Source organism: Garra rufa, chromosome 12, assembly GCF_049309525.1.
Source record: "Garra rufa chromosome 12, GarRuf1.0, whole genome shotgun sequence".
Classification (NCBI taxonomy): Eukaryota; Metazoa; Chordata; class Actinopteri; order Cypriniformes; family Cyprinidae; genus Garra; species Garra rufa.
The window spans coordinates 5841454-5864434 of NC_133372.1; the positions used below are offsets into that span (position 1 = coordinate 5841454).

At 35.9% G+C, this 22981-nt stretch overlaps 1 protein-coding gene across 1 annotated transcript in view; it reads left to right on the forward strand.

Annotated features, from left to right (window-relative positions):
• The window catches only part of LOC141346838 (neurobeachin-like protein 1), an 87100-nt gene that overhangs the window by 19787 nt on the left and 44332 nt on the right, over positions 1 to 22981 (forward strand). Inside the window, exons 6-15 of the mRNA XM_073851796.1 lie at positions 1282 to 1373; positions 5744 to 5905; positions 7276 to 7357; positions 9086 to 9213; positions 12437 to 12519; positions 12959 to 13044; positions 14645 to 14987; positions 15076 to 15182; positions 20148 to 20231; positions 22602 to 22685. Coding sequence (XP_073707897.1) covers positions 1282 to 1373; positions 5744 to 5905; positions 7276 to 7357; positions 9086 to 9213; positions 12437 to 12519; positions 12959 to 13044; positions 14645 to 14987; positions 15076 to 15182; positions 20148 to 20231; positions 22602 to 22685 — 1251 coding nt within the window. The remainder of the gene's footprint in view (positions 1 to 1281; positions 1374 to 5743; positions 5906 to 7275; positions 7358 to 9085; positions 9214 to 12436; positions 12520 to 12958; positions 13045 to 14644; positions 14988 to 15075; positions 15183 to 20147; positions 20232 to 22601; positions 22686 to 22981) is intronic.

Below are 22981 nucleotides of genomic sequence, written 5' to 3' on the forward strand. Positions count from 1 at the left end.
TCATATGCTTGACGTTAGCTTTGCATTAGCAAATCTGAGCCAGTTTTCTGTCTATACATAAGCGTTTATGAATAAAAACCCTTTAGAATGGCACTGTTAGTACGAAGTACTCCTTTATCAGACTCGTAATCTACACAAAAGCCACGCCAATTTTACGTGAACAAACAAATCAGGTAACTATATTATTATTAGGAGTCATTCAGGCGTGCAGGTTTCAACAAAATAGTTTCCCCCAGGGTGTGTAATGTAAAAGACTACTTAAGGTTAATGTTTACCAGTTTTAGAAGTAGAACCACTTAATCATTTAATTGGGAACTTGACATGCGTGAGTAGGTGAATGCGACTGACTCGCCCCACACCCTTTCAGCTGGAAAGGGCATCAAGAGCAAGGCAGTGCCCGTTCTGTGGCCTGAGCTCTAAATAAACAGGGTGTGCCACCTTTGGCCACATCCAGACCTCAATAGACATGTGTCTTGCCGCTGGAGACCAAATGAATGAGGTTTTTCTTTTACAGACACACACACAGGCATAAACACATTCTACTTGTTTTTTGTCTTTGGATAAGTCCAAAACAAACTTTTTTTTTTGTGTTGTGTTGTCCTTTATCTCCTACTGGTCAGTTGTTTTTTTGGCGTGGACGTGCATAGCTGTTCTGATGATCTCACCGAGAGGAATTTTTGAGCATGATTTCCTGTTCTGGATGTCTGAGTGTTGCACAGCTTAAACATTGACCACACAAACGACCGCATTGAATCATGATCCACAGCAGCCACGCCAATTACAGCGTCACATGTTTCATGAACTCGCTCTGCCAGCTCATCAGAATGCCTTCGCTATTGATTGGGATTTAATTCTGCACGTGATCACTGTGTGAAAGGGTTCGTATGACATTTCTAAGGAGCGTTGTTCTAGGTCAAGCGCTTGTGTTTTCAGGAATGCTGGAATGTGTATCAGGTTGGCGATTGCCGGTCGGAATGCGGTCAGGCCGGTTCGTTCGCCGTCAGGTGTCTTGTGTTGCACCTGATATTATCCACCCGCTAACCTGATGCATTTGGACACACCTTAGATAACTTTATCTAACAATAAGCATTCCTAGCTCAATGACAAAGTCATGGTTTCGATTCCCAGGGAATGCATGAACTGATAATACAGTAATACTGAATAAAAGCCTCTGCCAAATGCATAAATAAAAGACACACCTAGCAGTGGATTGCATCTTCATGAATAATTCTCCCATGATTAACACTTTCCTTTTTCTCTGTTGTTTTCTGAAACTCGTAGAAGGACCCAGACTACCTGAAACTCTGGTTGGAGATCTTCATCGGCTCCTACGAGAGATGTCTGGATGTGGATTTCGAGAAACCGCCGACCAGGTAGACTTTATTTGCAGTCCAGCTACATTTATCAATCAAACTTTCTCACAGATGCAAACCTCCATTATCAAGTGAATAATTACATAGAAGAATGAGGTTATTAAGTTCACTGTTGCGTGTCACAACTTTTCAGCTTGTTATGGACTAAAATATGTGATAAAATCTTGCACAGGGTTGCCAGGTTTTCACAACAAAAAACTCAGCCCAAAAGTAGCCCAATCACATTTTGAGGTGGGTCCCCCATTAAAATTGTGTTCTGGGTGGTAAAATATAAGTTTTTTTTGGTGGGGTTTCCCTGGTAAAAATGGCATTCCAGGGGCTAAATATTACGTTTTTGGGGTCTCAACCCATGGACATGGCCAAAAAAAAAAAAAAACCTGTGGCAGCAGTGGTAAAGTAGCCCAATTCTGCGGGAAATCAGCAGGCTTGGCAACAATGGTTTTGCGCGCTGTTTTAGTATCATTGATATACTATTATAGTGTTTGTCATATGTTTTTTCAGTGACGCGGATCAGTAACAGGCAGAAGATTCAAAAATGTGATGATGACTCGTTAACGCGATTCTGAGTCGACTTTATGTAGAATTTAAATAGCTATGTTACAAACTGCAAAAAATATTTTTAGAAAACCCATATGACCTGCTCTTTAATATTTAGGGGTTCGAGCACGTCGTAACTCAATTATTTGAGTTGTTTTTACTCAAATTTTTGTTACATTTTTAGTAATTTTGTTGTCTTTTTTTTTTTGTTTATTTTAGTACTTAAAGTTAAAAAAATGTGAAATGTTGCCTTAAATGTTACCTTGTTAGTTAACTTAAAGGGATAGTTCACCCAAAAATGAAAATTTAATGTTTATCTGCTTGCCCCCAAGGCATCAAAGATGTAAGTGACTTTAGTAGAACTCAAACTAATATTTTTAACTCAAACCGTTGCAGTCTGTCAGTCATATAATGGCAGTCAATGGGACCCACGGCTCTGAGAGTCAAAAAAACACACACAGACAAAACTAAATGAAACCCTGCGGCTCGTGACGATACACTGATGTCTTAAGACACGAAACAGTCGATCTGTGTAAGAAACTCAACAGTATTCATATAATTTTTATTTTTTTTTTTATCTCTGACCCACCGCAATGTCCAACTGTCCTGAGCATATTCACAACAGCCGGCGCATGACAAAGAGCGAGCAACCAAGCGCAAGCAAGAGTAAGCTTTTAATTGGTTGCAACAATCAGGATAAGCACAAGTAAATACCATTTTAAGTTCCCACAATCTCTCTGTGTAAACACTTCCGGGACACGCTTAAGGACAGTTAGACATTGCGGTGGATCAGAGGTAAAAAATGATATGAATACTGTTCAGTTTCTTGCACAGACTGATTGTTTCTTGTGTTAAGACCTCAATGTATCGTCATGAGCCGCAGGGTTAAATTTTGTTTTGTCTGTGTATGTTTTTTTGACTCTCAAAGCCATGGGTCCCATTGACTGCCATTATATGACTCACAGACTGCAACAGTTTGAGTTAAAAATTTGTTTGGGTTCTACTAAAGAAACAAAGTCACTTACATATTGGATGCCCTTGGGGGTGAACAGATACACATCAAATTTTCATTTTTGGGTGAACAATCCCTTTAAAGTTTTTAGTTTGAATTAATGACAATAACCTTACTTAAGACTGTTTTTGAGTAATATAAGGCTGAGACTAGACAGGAAGTACGCCTTTTTTAACTGCTAACCTCATTTAAACTTAATAAAGCTAAATTTAATGGTTTAATATTAGAGACACATCACATGATTGTTTTGGTTGTGTGTCTGTTTGTGTTCATGCGTGTCTGTGGATAATGAGCCGTATTTAACAGACGCCCTGCCATCAAGGTCATGTTCTGATGCAAGTGAGCGGCAATACAGAGAAAATCCAGCCAGCCCAGTCTTTCTGTGTGTCTGTGTGTGCATGGAAAAACAAAGAGGGAAGAACTAGATAAAAGGAGGAAATAAGAGAGTTACAGAGGCTGTAGGACAGAAGGAGAGAGAGAGGGAAAGAGGGAGAGTGTTGAAGGATTTATGTGGCGGTAGTGCAGAGTGTGTGGCATGAGAAAATCACTCTTGCTCTCCCAGCTGTGGTCATGTGATCATGAAGTGCTTAGACTGTCAGATGACATTACGTAATGTGGAGCGAGAGGAGAGCCAGGAACCGACAGTCAGAGAGAGAGATGGGATTGTAATAGGTTTATTCGTCTCTCTTCCTTCGCAGCTGTGCTGTTCTCACACAGATCCGCTTCATTACTGTACAGCTCTTTCTGGTGCTGAAAAAACACACTTTTGAAGTGCAGTATTTGCCTTCACAGTCACAACGGCAGAATTACTAATCCCAGAAGTGCTGTTGAGAATTAATTTGCCCAAAAATGACAGTTATCATCAATTATTTCTTCAAAATCCATATGCTGGTCTTTATTTTCTATGCAATTAGTCCTCAGGGGTTTCAGGCATCACAAAAGCTCCATATACATATGATGATCAATTTATATGGACCATTTTATAATGCCTTGCATTTATAATAGGGCTGTGTTAAAAAAAAGGGCTGTTTAATCAATTCTCATTTTGATGAACTGATATTGATTCTTAAAGCCCAAGAATCAGTCTTTTAGTCTGTGCTGTTTTCAGTTAGTACATGAACAAAACCTAGCTATAAAAACAGCATTTTGCTAAATATATGAAGTATGTTACATATTTGTTGTTTTTGCATAGCTTTTTGTTCCATATTTCATGTATTTAACAAATCAGTCATGAAAACAATAATTTTACAAGTTTTTATGACATCAGTTAAATGTTTATATTAAAAAAAACAAGCTAGAATAGAAATGTAGTTATATATCTTTAAAGTTATTTTTAATGTGCCTGCCTTAAATCCAATTTAAATTAATTTTAGCATTTAATATTATAGTAATGGACTAAGTGACTGACTATAAAATAAATTTCAAATCCAGTCAACATCATAATTAAGTAGAATTGCAATTTGCGAAATGCAAGTTTTTGAATCACAATGCAAGTTTGTGAATTGAATCGCGAGTTTGTGAACCGTGAATTGAATCGCAAGTTTGTGAATCGTGAATTGAATTGCAAGTTTGTGAATCGTAAATTGAATCGCAAGTTTGTGCATTGAATCGTAAGTTTGTGAATCGTGAATTGAATCGCAAGTTTGTGCATTGAATCGTAAGTTTGTGAATCGTGAATTGAATCGCAAGTTTGTGCATTGAATCGTAAGTTTGTGAATCGTGAATTGAATCGCAAGTATGTGCATTGAATCGTAAGTTTGTGAATCGTGCATTGAATCGCAAGTTTGTGCATTGAATCGTAAATTTGTGAGTCGTGAATTGAATCGCAAGTTTGTGCATTGAATCGTAAGTTTGTGAATCGTGAATTGAATCGCAAGTATGTGCATTGAATCGTAAGTTTGTGAATCGTGCATTGAATCGCAAGTTTGTGCATTGAATCGTAAATTTGTGAGTCGTGAATTGAATCGCAAGTTTGTGCATTGAATCGTAAGTTTGTGAATCGTGAATTGAATCGCAAGTTTGTGAATCGTGAATTGAATCGCAAGTTTGTGAATTGAATCGCGAGTTTGTGAACCGTGAATTGAATCGCGAGTTTGTGAACCGTGAATTGAATCGCAAGTTTGTGAATCGTGAATTGAATTGCAAGTTTGTGAATCGTGAATTGGATCACGAGTTTGTGAATCGTGAATTGGATCACGAGTTTGTGAATCAAATCACAAGCTTGTGAATCATGAATTGAATCGCAAGTTTGTGAATTGTGAATTGAATCGCAAGTTTGTGAATCGTGAATTGAATCGCGAGTTTGTGAATCGTGAATTGAATCGCAAGTTTGTGAATCGTGAATTGAATCGCAAGTTTGTGAATCGTGAATTGAATCGCAAGTTTGTGAATCGTGAATTGAATCGCAAGTTTGTGAATCGTGAATTGAATCGCAAGTTTGTGAATCGTGAATTGAATCGCAAGTTTGTGAATCGTGAATTGAATCGCGAGTTTGTGAATCGTGAATTGGATCGCGAGTTTGTGAATCCTGAATTGGATCACGAGTTTGTGAATCAAATCACAAGCTTGTGAATCGTGAATTGAAAGTTTGTTCACTGAATCACAAGTTTGTAAATCAAAATGCAGGTTTGTGAATTGTGCATCAAATCAAGTTTGTGAATTGTGAATGGAATTGCAAGGTTGTTAATTGAAGTTTGTGGATCAAATTGGAAGTCTGTGAACTGTGAATCAAATTGCATGTTTGTAAATCATGAATCATCACAAGCTTGTGAACCAAATTGCATTGTTTCTAATTTTTGATGGTTTTGTGTATGTTCTCCAGGTTGGAGGAGACGCCGCCCGTCATGACGCTGTTACCTGATAACATCCTGCAGGTGTTGCGTCTGCAGCTGCTGCAGTGTGTACAGAAAGCGTCTGAGGGACTGGAGCCCGAGCAGCAGACATTGGCCCTCCTTCTCCTCAAGTTCCTCATCGTCATCTGCAGGTCAGACTCTTGAGACATCACACCAGTGACCTGATGGGAGAGAAGCACTTTATGGCTAAGAAAAAACTGTACAAAAACAGATCAGAATTAGAGCTAAATACGCAAAGTAACTGAAGCAAAAGAGTAATTTGAACAGTTTGTAAATATAGAGTCTCTTGTGAAAATATGAAGTGCATTGAATCTCAGTAAAAACAGCAACTGGACACCTGTGATCCTGCTGAATGTTTTATGAGTTCTCTGAGCACCTGCTGCTCAGGGTTCACGCGTGGTTTCCACTTTCAGTGACACATCGAGACTTTTAAGGGTCCGACAGTGAGATTGCTTGAATAGCAGCTGCTACTTATATGTGCACACACACACACTTAATGAGGAAATCCCATAGACTTGTTTAAGGCGAGACACTGCAGGTGAATAGGGTAAAAAAATAACTAATAGTTATCACCTTACTTGCCCAGTTGATTGATTACATTGATAGATGCAGACATTTTTTGTATTACAAGTTTACTAAAATGTTAGGTTTAAATATGCAAATGAGGCATTATTTAATGTAATGTGCTTATTTGCATACATTTCTAGTACGAAAATCTAAACACTGGATGAAGTCAGTTTCAAAATTCTTGTTTAATTTTTTTGACATATTAGAGTCAAATGTTTATACAGAGGGAATTTTGGGTATCTCATATTGTCTCTCCATAATTCCGAAAAAACTTAGAACAGACAGAAAACAATGTATTTTTTTTACCGTTTTTGGGGGTATAAAATGTTGTATAAAATCAAGCAAAGTATATATGAACAAATCTCTCTGTAAAAACCTTCAGGATATAGACAGGAATAAAAATAAAGTTTGGTGTGTGTAAGTGCTACTGAAGTGGAGATTTATGGCTCAGTGTAGGAGAAAAAAACTTAATTTGAAAAAATTCAGATTTGATCACATTAATAAATTACATTTTAAAATATATTACAATAGTGAACATCAATTTTAATTAGTAAAAAAAAAATATATTTTTTTTTAAATCAAACACAGCCTTAGTAAGCATAAGAGATTTTTTTGCAAAAACATTCAAAAAGTGAACTGTCCCCAATTTTTTAAACATTACTGTATCTCCTGGGGCAATTTTGTCTTATATTGCTCATGCATGTCCACTCAGTAAGATGTTGCTGTAATTTGTCCATGTTCAGACTCTGTAGCGTCAGCTGGATGTCCTGCTTCAGCAGCAGTCAGTGTGTGATTTATGATCATAGGGGTGGCAGGGGAATCTCTCTGACAGCTAGTACTAATGGTCCTGTCATACGGCAGTCTGGCCAATACAGATTCAAACACACACACACAGAGTTTCTCCACACTGACAGCTGTGTGATGTGTCTGACAGGAACCTGTCAAATGTGGAAGAGATCGGCGCCTGTTCCTACATAAACCACATCATCACCATGACAACGCTTTACATCCAACAGGTCTGAAACTTGCTCTAAATTCAAGTTTTTTTTTTTACTTTCTGTCCCCATTATTTAAAGGATTAGTTGACCCAAAAATTAAAATTGTCATTATTCACCCTCATGTTGTTACAAAACTGTAAACTTTGTTTATCTTCAGAACACAAATTAAGATATTTTTGATGAAATCCGAGAACTTTCTGACCCTCCGTAGAGAGCAATGTAACCTAAATGTTCCTAGACCTAGAAACTTTCTTTTTTCTTTTTCTTGTCATTTACTTTTTACATTTCCTTTTCCACATGCCTTTCCTCTAGTTTTTCTCTTCCCTTTCTTGTCATTTCCTCTTACTTTCCATTTTCCTTCCTTTTGACATGTTCATTTTCCTCTCCTCTTTTTTTGTTTTCTGTTCTTACCGCTTCCTTTTCCTTTCCTTTTCCTCTTCCCTGTTCTGTCCTCTTAATTTTCCAAATAATCCCTCTGCTTTTCCTTTCCATTTCTTTTTCCGTGCCCCTTTCCTCTACTATTTCTCAATCTCTTCCTTTTCCTATCATGTCATGTTCCTTTTCTTTCCTTTTCCTTCCTTTTTCCTTTTCTTTTTTCTCTTCCCTTGCCTTTCCTCTTCCTCTTCCCTTTACTGTTTTCCTCATCTCCTTTTTCCTTCCATTTTTTTTCTCTTCTTTATTGAAGGAAGACTATGTTGAAAAAGAGGTATATGACAGGAAAATAAAGAGGAAAAATAAATTTTCCTCTCCTTTTTTGTTTCCCTGCCTTTTCCTGTCTGTTTCCTTTTCCTTCCCTTTGTTTTCCTTTTACTCTTCCTCTTTATTTTCCTGTCATTTCCTCTTCCTTTCCATTTTCCTTCCTTTTGACATTATTGTTTTCCTGTCCTCTTTTTTGTTTCCCTGTCATTACCACTTCCTTTCCCTTTCCTTTTCCTCTTCCTTTTTTATTTTTCCTTTTCCCTTTTCTTTCCTCTTAATTTTCCAGTTAATTCCTCTCCTTTTTTCTTTCCATTTCTTTTTCCATGCCCCTTTTCTCTACTATTTCTCAATCTCTTTATTTTACTATCATATCCCTCTTTTCTTTTCTTTTCTGTTCTTTTCTTTTCTGTTCTTTTCTTTTCTGTTCTTTTCTTTTCTCATGTTCCCTTTCCTCTTCCCTTTTCTGTTTTCCTCATCTCTTATTTTTTTATTTTCCTCTTCCTTTCCATTATTCTTGCTTTTGATGTTATCATTTTCCTCTTCTTTTTAGTTGTCCCTCTCTTTCCATTTTTAATTTCCTCTTCCTTTCTCTGTATTTCTCTTCGTAATTATTATTTCCTATTTAGGTTTTCCTCTTTCTCTTTCTCTTTCCTTTCTTTTTCTCTTCCCTTCCCTTTCTTCTCCTTTCCTCTTCCTCTTATTTCTTCTTCTGTTTTCCTGTTCTCTTTTCTCTTTCCTCTTCCACTTCCTCTCCTCTTTTTTTGTTTTCCTGTCCTTTCGACTGTTTTCCTGTCATTTTCTATCCTTTCTCTTTTCCTCTTTATTTTCCTGTAATTTCCTCTTCCTTTCTCTGCATTCTTGTTCTCTTTTCTTTTTCAGTTGTTGTTCTATTTTTTTTCTTTCATCCTTTCTTATCATTCCATCTTTTTCTCTACCTTTTCTTTTTTCACTTCCCTTCCCTTTTACTCTTATTTCTTTCTCTGTATTACACTTCCTTTTTCTCCTCCTCATTAATAATGTAAATCAACTCACTTTCTTTCCATTTAGCTGAAGAGTAAGACGAAAGAGAAGGAGCTGGCTGATCAGACACAAGCAGAGGAGTTTGTCCGTCACGCTTTGGCCTTCTGTGAGAGTCTGTATGATCCCTATCACAACTGGAGGCATCGCATGCACGGGTGAGAATTGCAACCAATGCTGAGCCCACAGCTGAAGCTCACATACAAATGGCAGCTTTTCAGAAATAACTCGAATATCTCTCTTTGATGGCTCATGATGCGTCTTACTACACTTTCACCCAGTTGTCTAACGGGTAACATCTTCTTGCACGCAAAAAATGCATTGTATGTAAACATCACACCTGTCAAATGCCAATCATACTTCAGTAAGAGGACATCACGGCCTCAATTGTTAATCTCTTTGTGCGAGCATGTACTAATCCAGACGTTTCCTCATGCACACTGAATAGGGCATTCTTAGACTGCTAATCTGTAGAAAAAAACGGTGTTGTTTGGAGAGCTGCTCTGTTTAAAATAGTGCTGCAGAGTCAATGTTAAATCAAAACCGTTCAATGAAAAAGTAAATCATTTACTTTCTTAATAAATACTCCTGGTCTTTTTGGTCTGGTCTGGTTTGTTTTATTAATCTTGGTGTTTTAACTTTTTACCTATGAAATAACATCACTCAGAAATACAATACATTGCCTGCTGTAAAATACTAAATGTTGTTATTTGACACCACAATAATGGTCAGTGGAGAAGCTGTATGTTAGGGTTTATGTTGTATGTTATGGTATATATGTTGCTAACCAGAAGTGCAGTTCAATCCAGTGTTATTCAGTAACATGAGCCACACTAATACACAATGTCAAATGAGGCGAACACCGAACACACATATACAGTGAAAAACACAGCTGTGTTTGACCAATAAACACTGAAGTCTGGTTCTACAAGTTCTGTGAAGAGCTGTTCATCTTTCCGCTCAGTGTGTATTAATGTGTGTGTTTCAAAGGTTATTTGAGGGCAGGTTATGACTGGAGAAAATAACCTGGGCTTGAGGCACAAATGTCACTGAAAATAAGAAAGCAAAAGGTCTACAGTCGTGGCCAAAAGTTTTGAGAATGACACAAATATTAGTTTTCACAAAGTTTGCTGCTCAACTGCTTTTAGATTTTTGTTTCAGTTGTTTCTGTGATGTACTGAAATATAATTACAATCACTTCATACGTTTCAAAGGCAATTACATGGCATTTATGCAAAGAGTCAGTATTTGCAGTGTTGGCCCTTCTCTTTCAGGACCTCTGCAATTCGACTGGGCATGCTCTCAATCAACTTCTGGGCCAAATCCTGACTGATAGCAACCCATTCTTTCATAATCACTTCTTGGAGTTTGTCAGAATTAGTGGGTTTTTGTTTGTCCACCCGCCTCTTGAGGATTGACCACAAGTTCTCAATGGGATTAAGATCTGGGGAGTTTCCAGGCCATGGACCCAAAATGTCAACGTTTTGGTCCCTGAGCCACTTAGTTACCACTTTTGCCTTATGGCACGGTGCTCCATCGTGCTGGAAAATACATTGTTCTTCACCAAACTGTTGTTGGATTGTTGGAAGAAGTTGCTGTTGGAGGGTGTTTTGGTACCATTCTTTATTCATGGCTGTGTTTTTGGGCAAAATTGTGAGTGAGCCCACTCCCTTGGATGAGAAGCAACCCCACACATGAATGGTCTCAGGATGCTTTACTGTTGGCACGACACAGGACTGATGGTAGCGCTCACCTTTTCTTCTCCACACAAGCCTTTTTCCAGATGCCCCAAACAATCGGAAAGAGGCTTCATCAGAGAATATGACTTTGCCCCAGTCCTCAGCAGTCCATTCACCATACTTTTTGCAGAAGATCAATCTGTCCCTGATGTTTTTTTTGGAGATAAGAAGGGCTTCTTTGCTGCCCTTCTTGACACCAGGCCATCTTCCAAAAGTCTTGGCCTCACTGTGCGTGCAGATGCGCTCACACCTGCCTGCTGCCATTCCTGAGCAAGCTCTGCACTGGTGGCACTCCGATCCCGCAGCTGAATCCTCTTTAGGAGACGATCCTGGCGCTTGCTGGACTTTCTTGGACGCCCTGAAGCCTTCTTAACAATGCAGTGGAAAGTTTTTTTTCGGGATTAAGTTAATTTTCATGGCAAAGAAGGACTATGCAATTCATCAGATCACTCTTCATAACATTCTGGAGTATATGCAAATTGCTATTATAAAAACCTAAGCAGCAACTTTTCCAATTTCCAATATTTATGTAATTCTCAAAACTTTTGGCCACGACTGTATGTATGCCCCGTAAAAAAAATTCTTAGCCAAAGCCGAATAAAATTAAACACTGGGCCGAAGGCCTATTACCGAACAAATTTTTTCGTGTTTTTTCCGTCATGTATTTTGCCAATTTTTAAAGCTGTTTCATAAATTAAATAGCCAAAATTTGCTTTTTACAATTTTGTATTGCTTATCAAAGAAAAAAATAAATGACAAAACAACAATTTAAAAATATTTACTTAACACTGAACATTTTTTAACATTCTAGTAGACATTGTTGCCTACCAAAAAGGATAATTTAACTTAAAGTTAATAAGTTAGTGAAATAATATTTGTTGCCCATTTTTAAGTCCCCTTCTTGAATCAGGCATGTGTTTTTAATGTACAAATAAATGCCGCCTTGCTGAGCAAATTAAGAATGTTATAATAAATGTATTAATAGAGCTGTTATAATAATTATCATTATTTTTGTCTTTCTTTTTTATTTTATTTTACAGAACAACAGTAAAATTACAATACTAACATTTATGCTATTTTCGGCTGAATAATTTTGGTTGCCGAACATTCACCGCATCCATTAAAAGGTCCCTATTGAATTTTTTTCAGTGTTATCATACACTTTTTATCTTTAATAATGTTTTATTATTTATGATTGTTTATTATTTTCATTAATATACCATGAGTAATACATTCACTACTTATATTACTATTATTTTTATTTCTCTGGAGTGGTTAATTAATTAATGCGAATAAGTAATTAAATCACAAAAGTAAAATAAAAAATAAAGTTTATAATTTCAAAATGAAAACACTCAAAATAAGCACTAACTATAAGATTAAATGTTTATGCATTTTCCTGCATGCCACATGACCATTATCTGACATCAGAGACCCATGAACATGTGAATAATTGAAATATTAGCTTAAAATCTTAAGCTAGGTAGTACTCTAAATACTGTATTTTAAGTCAAAAGGGTTTGACTGACATAAAGGGTTTGATGAATCCCTGCTCTGTGGCATTATCCATGATTGTGGTGATGTATTGAAGTGTAAGTAATGGGTCTTTTTTAACGTGGTTTGTGTTTGTTTGCTTTTGCAGGCAGCAGCTCAGTACTGTGGAAAGAAGCAGACAGAAGTTTAAAGCTGCACCGCTCACTGTGGAGTTCGTGCCCTTCTTCTACCGTAAGTCTCTTTCTATCTCTGGAGTAGCCCTGTGGGGCATGTGGTTTGTTTATTTACTGATCAAATCTGCTGTTTTATCATTTGGCCTTCAGCGATGGCACATAACCAGCGCTCTCTAAACAAGGCAGACACAGTGTTCGTGTGGTTAGAAACTCTCACCTCTTATCTGTGTGTGAATCGTTAAAGCCAGAGACATGAAGAGTCACTCTGTTTTTGAGTGTACCTGTGCACTAATGCTGTCAATATTTTACTTTCTGTTGCTTGAGTCCACAGCACTGTGGAACTAATGAAAATTAATGAAAAAATGAAAAAACCTTTGAGACTAGGGTAACAGGAAGCGTGCAAGAAAATAATTCAGCATGCTTTTGTTGTTGCCGTGTTATTTGCATAAAAAAAACAGACACCTCTTCATTTGTGTGTGTGTGTGTGTGTGTTTCAGAATGTTTTCAGGAGAGTGAGCACCTAAAGGACAGTCTTAAATGTTGCCTTTTGCACCTGTTTGGAGCCATCGTCGCAGGTGGACAGGTGAGATCATGCCACAGCAGCAAAAGAATAGTGCTGACGTTTTAGATAACATGCTTAAAGGAAGTCTCAATTATGGTTCACTGTGTTAACAGGTAAAATAAAATTTCCACCAATCACATGTAAATAATATCAAGAAAGACCAATCACAATTAAGTATGCAGTAGACCCTTTGCAAACATCACAAATCATGTTCTCATGCAGTGAAAAATACATTGGAAAAGAACAACACTTTCAATTTGGTATGCAAATAATTGCGAGAAAGAAGACCAATTGCAATTGAGTATGCAAATGAATAAACAAAAGAAGACCAATTGCAATTTAGTATGCAAATAAATAAACAAAAAAAGACCAGTTGCATTTCAGGATGCAAATAATTGCAAGAAAGAGGACCAATTGTTATTTAGTATGCAAATAAATAGACAAAAGACTATCGATTGCAATTCTTTTTGTAAATAATTTTAAGAAAGAAGACCAATTGCAAGTCAGTATACAAATAATTGCAAAAAAAAAGACCAATTGGAATTTAATATGCAAAAAATTAATAAAAAGAAAACCAATTGCAATTCTGTATGCAAATCATTTCATTCAAGATGACCAATCACAATTTAGTATGCAAATAAATACATATAAGATGACCAATTGCAAGAAAGAAGACAAGTCACAATTTAGTATGCAAATATATGCACAAAAGAAGAACACTTGCAATTTAGAATGCAAACAACTGCAAGAAAGAAGACCAATTGCAATTTAGTATGCAACTAAATAAACAAAAGAAGACCAATTGCAATTCTGTATGCAGATAATTGCAAGAAACAAGATCAGTCACATTATGCGAATTTATTAATGCAAGAATAGAGAGCAAGTATGCAAATAATGTCAGTAAACCATGGCTGTTATATGCTGAACATTTGTGACCCTGGACCACAAAACCAGTCTTAAGTCGCTGGGGTATATTTGTAGCAATAGCCAAAAATACATTGTATGGGTCAAATTTATTGATTTTTCTTTTATGCCAAAAATCATTAGGAAATTAAGTAAAGATCATGTTCCATGAAGATTTTTTTGTAAAATTCCTACTATGAATATATCAAAATGTAATTTTTGATTAGTAATATGCATTGTTAAGAACCTAATTTGGGCAACTTTAAAGGTGATTTTCTCAGTACTTTGATTTTTTTGCACCCCTCAGATTCCAGATTTTCAAATTAAAATTTTCAAATTTTCAAGTATCTCGGCCAAATATTGTCCTATCCTAACAAACCATATAACAATAGAAAGCTTATTTATTGAGCTTTCATATGATGTATATATCTCAGTTTTGTAAAATTTAACCTTATGACTGTGTTTTGTGGTCCAGGGTCACATTTATGTAAATCATTTTAAAACGTACTTTTGTCAGGATATTTAATAATAATAAAAAATTTAACACAGAAGCATTTGTTTATTTGCATTAATTGTCTTTGCTGTGAAACATCTGTTTCGCAATAGAACATACATTTTTAAGGAACAGTTTTTCTGTTTCAATTAGTTCCATTTTAACCCAATAAAATTATCTGCAAACATTTAATGGAATTCTGTTCACATCGTCTTCTCTCAACAGCGCAATGCTCTGCTGGCCATCTCTCCAGCCACGATGGAGGTGCTGGTGGGAGTGTTGAGTGCAGGCGAGTGTCTGAGCGGATGTGGTGACGGAGAGGACTGGGACAGCGAGGCTCCCGACAGGAAGGCCCTGTTGACGCTGGGCTGTTTGCGGGAGGTGGTGCACCGGCTCCTGGCCAGCAGCTCCGATCAGAGACAGGTGGAGATCAGCTCTGTGCTGGAGAGCTACTTCAAACTGCTCAACTCGGACCCTGCCGCCACAGCGCAGGTCAAAGGTCGCCCGTCGCCGCCTCGCTCTCGACACTGGGAGAGCCGCTTTGTGGCGTTGCAAGTGAACATGCTTGGTGTGTAGATCCATCACTTGTGTTGTGTTCTTTAATCCTGACTGTTGCATTCTTCTCTCTTCTAAATCCTGTTCTCTGTTTCATTCAGAAACCATTCAGGACATGTTTGAGTGCAGTGACCGTCCTGTTCTGCAGGCCATCTTCCTCAACAGTAACTGCTTTGAGCATCTGACCAGACTCCTGCAGAACAGTAAGGTGAGCTTCTCTACATTTTCTGACCTTCATGCATTTGGGTTTGCACAGTTCTGTGTCAAAATAGAGCTCAACAATGATGTTTTTCATTGAAACTTACATGACAACATTTTAGGAAATGTAAATAGCTGATAACAATATCTGCAGTGAATCAATAGTAATAATAATATATAAAATATGTAATAATAGAAATAATATATACATTAAAATTAATTAAAGAAATTATAATATACACTACCAGTTGAACAGTAAGATTTTGAATGTTTTTTTTTTAAAGAAGTCTCTCCTGCATTTATTTGATCCAAAGTACAGCAAGTACACTGTACTATTTTTACTATTTAAAATAACTATTTTCTATCTGAATATGTTTTAAAATGTAATTTATAATGTGATTACAAAGCTGAATTTTTAACATCATTACTCCAGTCACATGATCCTTCAGAAATCATTCTAATATTCTGATTTGCTGCTTAAAAAACGTTTATTATTATTATTCTTATGTTAAAAACAGCTGAGTAGAATTTTTTTAGGCTTCTAAGAAAGTTCACAAGAACAGCATTTTTCTGAAATAGAAATGTTTTGTATCATTATAAATGTCTTTATAATCAGTTTTGATCAATTAAAAGCGTGCTAAATAAAAGTATACATTTTTATACCATTTAAAAGACTCCAAGCTTTTAAATGTTATAGTGTATAATGTTACACTATGTAGTGTAGCTTTGTATTTTAGATAAATGCTGATCTTTGGATCTTTCTATTCATCAAAGAATCCTTATATAAAAAAGTTTTGGGAGCATCTATAGAACTTTCTTTGAAGATTTTTCTGAAGGGAATATTTCTAAGTCTTCTAAGCCTCTCCGAGATCAATCAATATTTGATTCAAAGCGAAGCAAGCGTTTGAAAATCTGTGGAGGGGAAAAAAAGATTTTGTATATCTTTTGAGGGAATGAATGTGCTACACTTCACATAAACTAGGGCTGTCCCCGACTAAGAATTTTCATAGTCGAATCAGAATTTTCGAATCTTTCTATAGTCGACCGATAGTCGAATCATCTAGGCTTATGTGTGTGTGAATGGGATAGGAGGGACACGACACTATAGTCAGCAGGAGGGTAAAACAATTTTTATTTTATTTTACACACTGCACACAGCAACAACTTTTAATAAAGCGACCAAAACTGCCTGCCTGACTGCAAAACTGACAGACAAACTTATTTAGGTTTAAATAAAAAGACAGAACGCGTCTTTTAGTTCTAACGCAAGGCGCACAGCACTGCCTTTTTTGCTAAGCAACGACCAAAACAGCTGTCCTGTCAGTCAAATCAAAGGATTATAGCGCGAACGCTCTAAAATCTAGTTTTTTGCTGTTAATTAAACTGTCATATTAGCAGAAACCCTAAATAATACAGCCCCTGGTTTCCCATGATAGACACCAAAGGTTTCTCCTCTATTTCTTGCAGTCTCCGGACTTTTTAAGCGACGGTAAACTTTCGAAGACCCGAAAGATTGGACAATGGGAAAGAACGCGAATAACGTTGGGCGTTTTTCCGCTCAGAGTTGATATTTTTTTTCAACTTCAGGCGCTCAGAGCGCTCCTGCAAAAACGCGAGGCGCCGGGGACGCATTAACGGAGCGCAGAACGCTCACTGCCAACAGAAAACCATTCAAAAGAGGCGCCTCCAACGGCAAAAACGCGTTCGGTGTGATCGCCGCCTAATCCCTGCCGTCCTCATCTCATCATGGATCAGGGCAAGTGAAAATTAAATCTGTCACAGGGGTGGTTGGATTTGTTCACAAACACGTTAAAAATATTTATTGAACGCTTCTTTCTTTTCACTTTTGTTTTTACTGCATTATCATAATCTAAGGCTGTTTATAACTTAATATGTCCGTACAAAATCTAGTAGTTCTGTGTGCAGTTAGACATTGAGCACCCCTATATTGCCAAAATGGTGTGATGCTCGTTTCACCCGCGAAGATTCGACTGTGAGATCGGTGGTCGAATCAGGCTCCGCATATCGATGCATCGAATCTTCGACTATTCGGGGACAGCCCTAACATAAACCTTTGTAAATATTTGAAGAGACACAAAAAAACAGATAATAATGTGTTTTCTTTTCAGACAACATCACTACTGTCTTTTATGCTCAAATTAAAAAAAGATATATATTTCTTTTATTCAGCAAAGCTGCATTAAATTGATTAAGAGTTACAGCGAAGACATTTATTTGGGTACAAAAGATTTTAATTTCAAATACATGCTTTTGAACTTTATGTATGGTTTTCATAAAAATCTAAAGCACCACAACTGTTTTCAACATTGAAAATAATAATAATTGTTTCTTGAGCAGCAAATCAGCATATTACAATGATTTCTGAAGGATCATGTGACACTGAAGACTGGAGTAATTTTGAAAAATTTTGAAAATTGAGCTTTGCATCACAGGAATAAATTACATTTTAATATGTATTACAATAGAAAATGTTATTTTAAATTGTAATAATGTTTTTTGATCAAATAAATGCAGCCTTGATAGGCACCGAAGACTTAAACATCTTACCGTCCCCAAACTTTTGAACAATAGTTTAAACCTTTTTTTTCCAGGCCATTAGCCTGAAAAAAAAAAAGATATTATATAATTATAGCAATTTTTTATCTGATCCTAAACAGTATTATATGGGTGCAAAGTAGTTCCCTAAGGTTACATATTACCTTAACATACTAATATTCAGCAGTTATTCTACATAATTTAACAATCTTAAAAATCATGCTAGCTCTCCTATGAAAGATTGACATGTTATCTTTAAAAGATTTGTAGATTTTTAATTCGATTCTTCCAAAACCCAACAGTTGAGCTCTATTGACACACTATATACAGTCAAACCAAAACTTATTCAGACACCAGATATAATTTTACTAGTGGGTGCAGGACACTATAGTTCATATATGTAGTGAGGATAGCAACATAAAGCAAACTGTGACATATTATACACAAAAATTCTTCATACAGTGGACTACCAATAAAATTGATAAAAATTTGGGAGCAAAAATTATTCAGACACTTTGCCCTGACCATGTTTTTTCTTTAAGGGGAGACACTGCAGGCAAAAACGCTGTTTTTTCATGCACCTGTCAAATTTGAGTTTGGCTTTTTGCTTTTTGTGTTTTTCAGACTAGTGGAAAGAAAACACCCAAAAGACATATCACTTTATTTATTTGCTTCAATAGATTTAGATTACAATACATTTTTAATGGCCGTTTTCTCCAAATGAGTTTTTTCTCCGACACTGAGCCATAAATCTCCACTTCAGTAGCACTGACATAAACTAAACTTGATATTTATATTCCTGTCTATATCCTGAAGGTTTTTACAGAGGATTTGTTCATACAGTATATAATTAGCTTGATTTTATACATTTTAGAAAATACATGGTTTTCTGTCTGTTCAATGTTTTTCTTAATTATGGAGTAACCAAATGAGATGCCAAAAATTCCCTCTGTAAAAACACTGACTCTATTATGTCAAAAAAATGAAACAAGAATTATGAAACTGACTTCATCCAGTGTTTAGATTTTTGTTCTATAAATATATGCAAATTAGTGCATATTTCATTAAATAATGCCTCATTTATATATTTAAACCTAACATTTTAGAAAACTTTCTAGTTAAGTAAGGTGATAACTATTTTTTTTTTATTATTATTTATTGTTTTTTGTTTTTTTACCAATTCACCTGCTGTGTCTCGCCTTAATCGCTAAAGTGTCCTTTTAACATCACAGACTGAACTAAATTAACCATTGCTTGGTAATTTAACAGCAAAGTGTTCAAAGTTGTGTTAATATTGTCATACTAACAGTTCTCTGAATTTTCTGGTTGTTTGTAACCGATTACCTTTCTAATCAAAGTTATCTGACACTGACACAGAGTTCATATCATGTTTTATTACCATTTTCTAAACTATAGCAAATAAACTGATAATGTGAGAAATGTTGAAAGTGTCTGAATAAATGTGATCCTGGACCACAAAACCAGTCATAAGGTTAAATTTTACAAAACTGAGATGTATACATCATATGAAAGCTCAATAAATAAGCTTTCTATTGATGTATGGTTTGTTAGGATAGGACAATATTTGGCCGAGATACATCTATTTGAAATCGGAAATCTGAGGATGCAAAAAAATCAAAAAGACTGAGAAAATCACCTTTAAAGTTGTCCAAATTAGGTTCTTAGCAATGTATATTACAAATCAAAAATTACATTTTGATATGTTTATAGTAGGAATTTTACAAAAAATCTTCATGGAACATGAACTTTACTTAATTTCTTAATGATTTTTGGCATAAAAGAAAAATCGAAAATTTTGACCCATGCAATGTATTTTTGGCTATTGCTACAAATATACCCCAGCGACTTAAGACTGGTTTTGTGGTCCAGGGTCACAAATTTAGTTTTGACTGTATGACTTTTACATTGTTAATGACCTTACACATTGTAGAGTTTGACAGGAATATCCTTGTTTGTTTTCTGAGGATAGATTTGTTAATTGTCATTTAACTGACATTGTGTTCAGTTGCAGGATTTTCCTTGTGTGTTTATGCACATGAGCAAATTTGTCTCGCCAATCAGTTTCTTGTGTAAATATTTACAGTCCGGTTTTTCTTTGCCTTAAAGAGCAGGATGTTTCGTGCATATTTGTATTTCACAAATGAACTTTTGTTTACTATGTACGTTGCTATTAAAAACTGTCTTACTGTGCTTGTATACATTAGTAATCACCTTACAGCATGTACACGTATCAGAACTGCAGCACTGCCTTCTATGCATGCATGTTTCTGTCCTTCACGACAGAACATTTAGCCACTTAGGGTCATGACCTTTTGACCTCCTACCTTTTAACCTTAACCCTTTGCACTTTCCTCTCATCTGACCGTCTGTGCTTGCTGCGGTCGGCTCCGTCCGGCAGCTGGTTAATGCTAGGTGCACAGCAGCAGACAAGGACCAGAAAGATTTAACCAACAGGTTACTGACAGGAGAGAGTGAGATTCAGGTACCGCCCACCTGTGCCTGTCGCTCCCGCTCACCACGCCCCCCAAAAACCCCCCTCGCCGCCCACATGACCACTCCAGGACAAGATCACCTCTCTCTCTCTCTCTTTCTCTCTCTCTCTCTCTCTCTCTCTCTCTCTCTCTCTCTCTCTCTCTCTCTCTCTCTCTCTCTCTCTTCTCTCTCTCTCTCTCTCTCTCTCTCTCTCTCTCTCTCCCTCTCCCTCTCCCTCTCCCTCTCCCTCTCCCTCACCTGAGCAGGGTTACTATGAGTCACAGTCACATATAATATACTGGCTGATACGAACAGTAAGATTTTTTATATATTTTTAAAGAAGTCTCTTCTGCTCACAATCCTGGATTTATTTAATCCAAAGTCGAGCAAAGCAAAAACGGTACTATTTTGCTATTTAAAATTAAATATTTTAAAATTGTAATATATAATGTCAAAAATTTCAAAGCTGAATTTTATCATATATTACTTCAGTACCATGATCCTTTAGAAATTATTCTATATACTAAATTGCTGCTCAAAAACATTTATTATTATGTTAAAAACAGTTGAGTAGAAATTTTTTTCAAGATCAGAAGAACAGCATTTATCTCAAATAGAAATCTTTTGTAACATTATAAATGTTTTTATCATCACTTTTGATCAATTTAAAGCATGCTTGCTAAATAGAGGTATTAATTTCTATAGTTAAAAATAAATATAAAAAAAGTAATAAATAAATACATAAATAATTATACTAACTCCAAGCTGTTGAATGGTATAGTGTATAATTAGAACACTTTAGAAAGCTTTTTATTACAGATAAATGCTGATCTTTTTATTCATCAAAGAATCCTAATAAAAATAAAATTGTGATAATGACAATAAATGTTATTGTTAATGACTGGAGTAATGATGCTGAAAATTTAGCTTTGATCACAGGAATAAATTACATTTTAAAATATATTCAAATAGAAAACAGTTATTTTAAATAGTACAAATAATCTCTAAAAACATTGAAAATCTTGCTGTTCAAAAACTTTTGAACTGGTAGTTATCCAATTTCAATCCAATCCATTTTAATAATTGACAATAAAAAATGTAATCTTATTTATAATGTACATTTAGAAAATCAAATAATATATATATTTTTTACAATAATAGATTTTAAAGTTTGTAATACAAAAATTAGGAATTATTAAAAAAAACCATAAAGATGGAAAATAACAAGTACATGAAATTGCAGAAATTAAATAAATACTTAATTTCACAAGATTTACTCAAAATTCCTTCAAAGTATTTGAGTATATTAAATGTTATAATTAAATGTTATTTGTGCAGCATATACAATGATCTCAGTATGGTCTAATATTGGTCGAATATACTGATTTGTCACTAGTTTTTGTGGTACTTGGATAATTTCCCCCCAAATTTTTGCATAATATTTAGTAAATGTAATATTTAAAATGGTACATTTTTGCTTATATTACCTACTCATACTTGCATGCATTTGCATTTTGCCAACACCATAAGTGACCAGCCCTGTTTTCTTGCCATTCAGTTGCAAAACAGAACAATTATAAGTCCATCCCTTGATGCAAAGTCCTGTGAATGTAGAAGCTTGTAATGGAGTGGTCTTTAGTTTTATTTCCTCAGTCATGCTTTCAATATCATCTCATTTTATTTATTTGCTTTGCTTGTTTCCCTCCTGTCCCCTTCGCCTGTCCTCTGGTGGTTTTGTACAGGGTTGGAATGCTTGTGACTTCAGCAGCCTTCAGATTATCGACCTATAGCTGTGTGCTTACGCTGTATAGAAGTACCTCCTTGATTTTCATGTATTATTGTTATTGCTGCTCAGCGTTTGCCACTCTCCAGCCAGTCTTTGTCGTATTCTTATAAGTAATGAACTAGCCAATTGCAATGGCAGATTGAACATCATGTGATTTTTGCAATCAGCCAATTAGGAGTCTCATGACACGGCTTGGCTGGACAGAGATTTTCCAGGTTGTAGAGGGAATAGTTGTCTGTGTGTATAATACTGAATATGAAGTGTGTGTTTGTTGGTGTTGGTGTTGGGAAGAGGTTTTAGTTTCAGATTTGAGCTCTGCTGATCTGATATCGTTTGTATCAGAGGCTCAGACCTCAAACAGTTTCACTCTGATAATCAGCGTTTTTAAATTTTCACCCACAATGTCTGATTCTATTCCTGCCTGTTCATGTAAGCATGGTTCTGTTTTGTAGCATTCTTGCCATTCATCATGGCTATTCACTCATTTGCATGGCAAAGTGAAAAGACAGGGCAGGAATAGAACAGGCCTCGTGCTGTACTGAGTCTTCAGCCATTGGCTGGATTCTCTTGATTGACTGTGTTTTCCTCCATCAGGTGTTCCAAGGGAGGCTCGACTCTCTTGCCGTGGCAACGATCAAAACTCTCATGACAGTGATGCACAAGTCGCCTGCAGCGAAGGTTTGTTATAATCAAGCGCTTCCTCATTAAACTCTGTGTGCAGGATGCCTAGTTTCATAGGATTCTTATATTAAACAGAAATGTCTACATTACCATTCAAAAAGTTCAGTATATATTTAATTTTTATATTTTTAGTCTAGTACAGCTCACCAGGCTGCATTTATTTGATCAAAAATACTGAAAAAAACAGCAATATTATAAAATATTATTGCAGTTTAAAATAACTGCTTTCCATTGAAATATATCTTAAAAAATACGATTTATTTCTGTTATCAAAGTCGTATTTTCAGCATCAT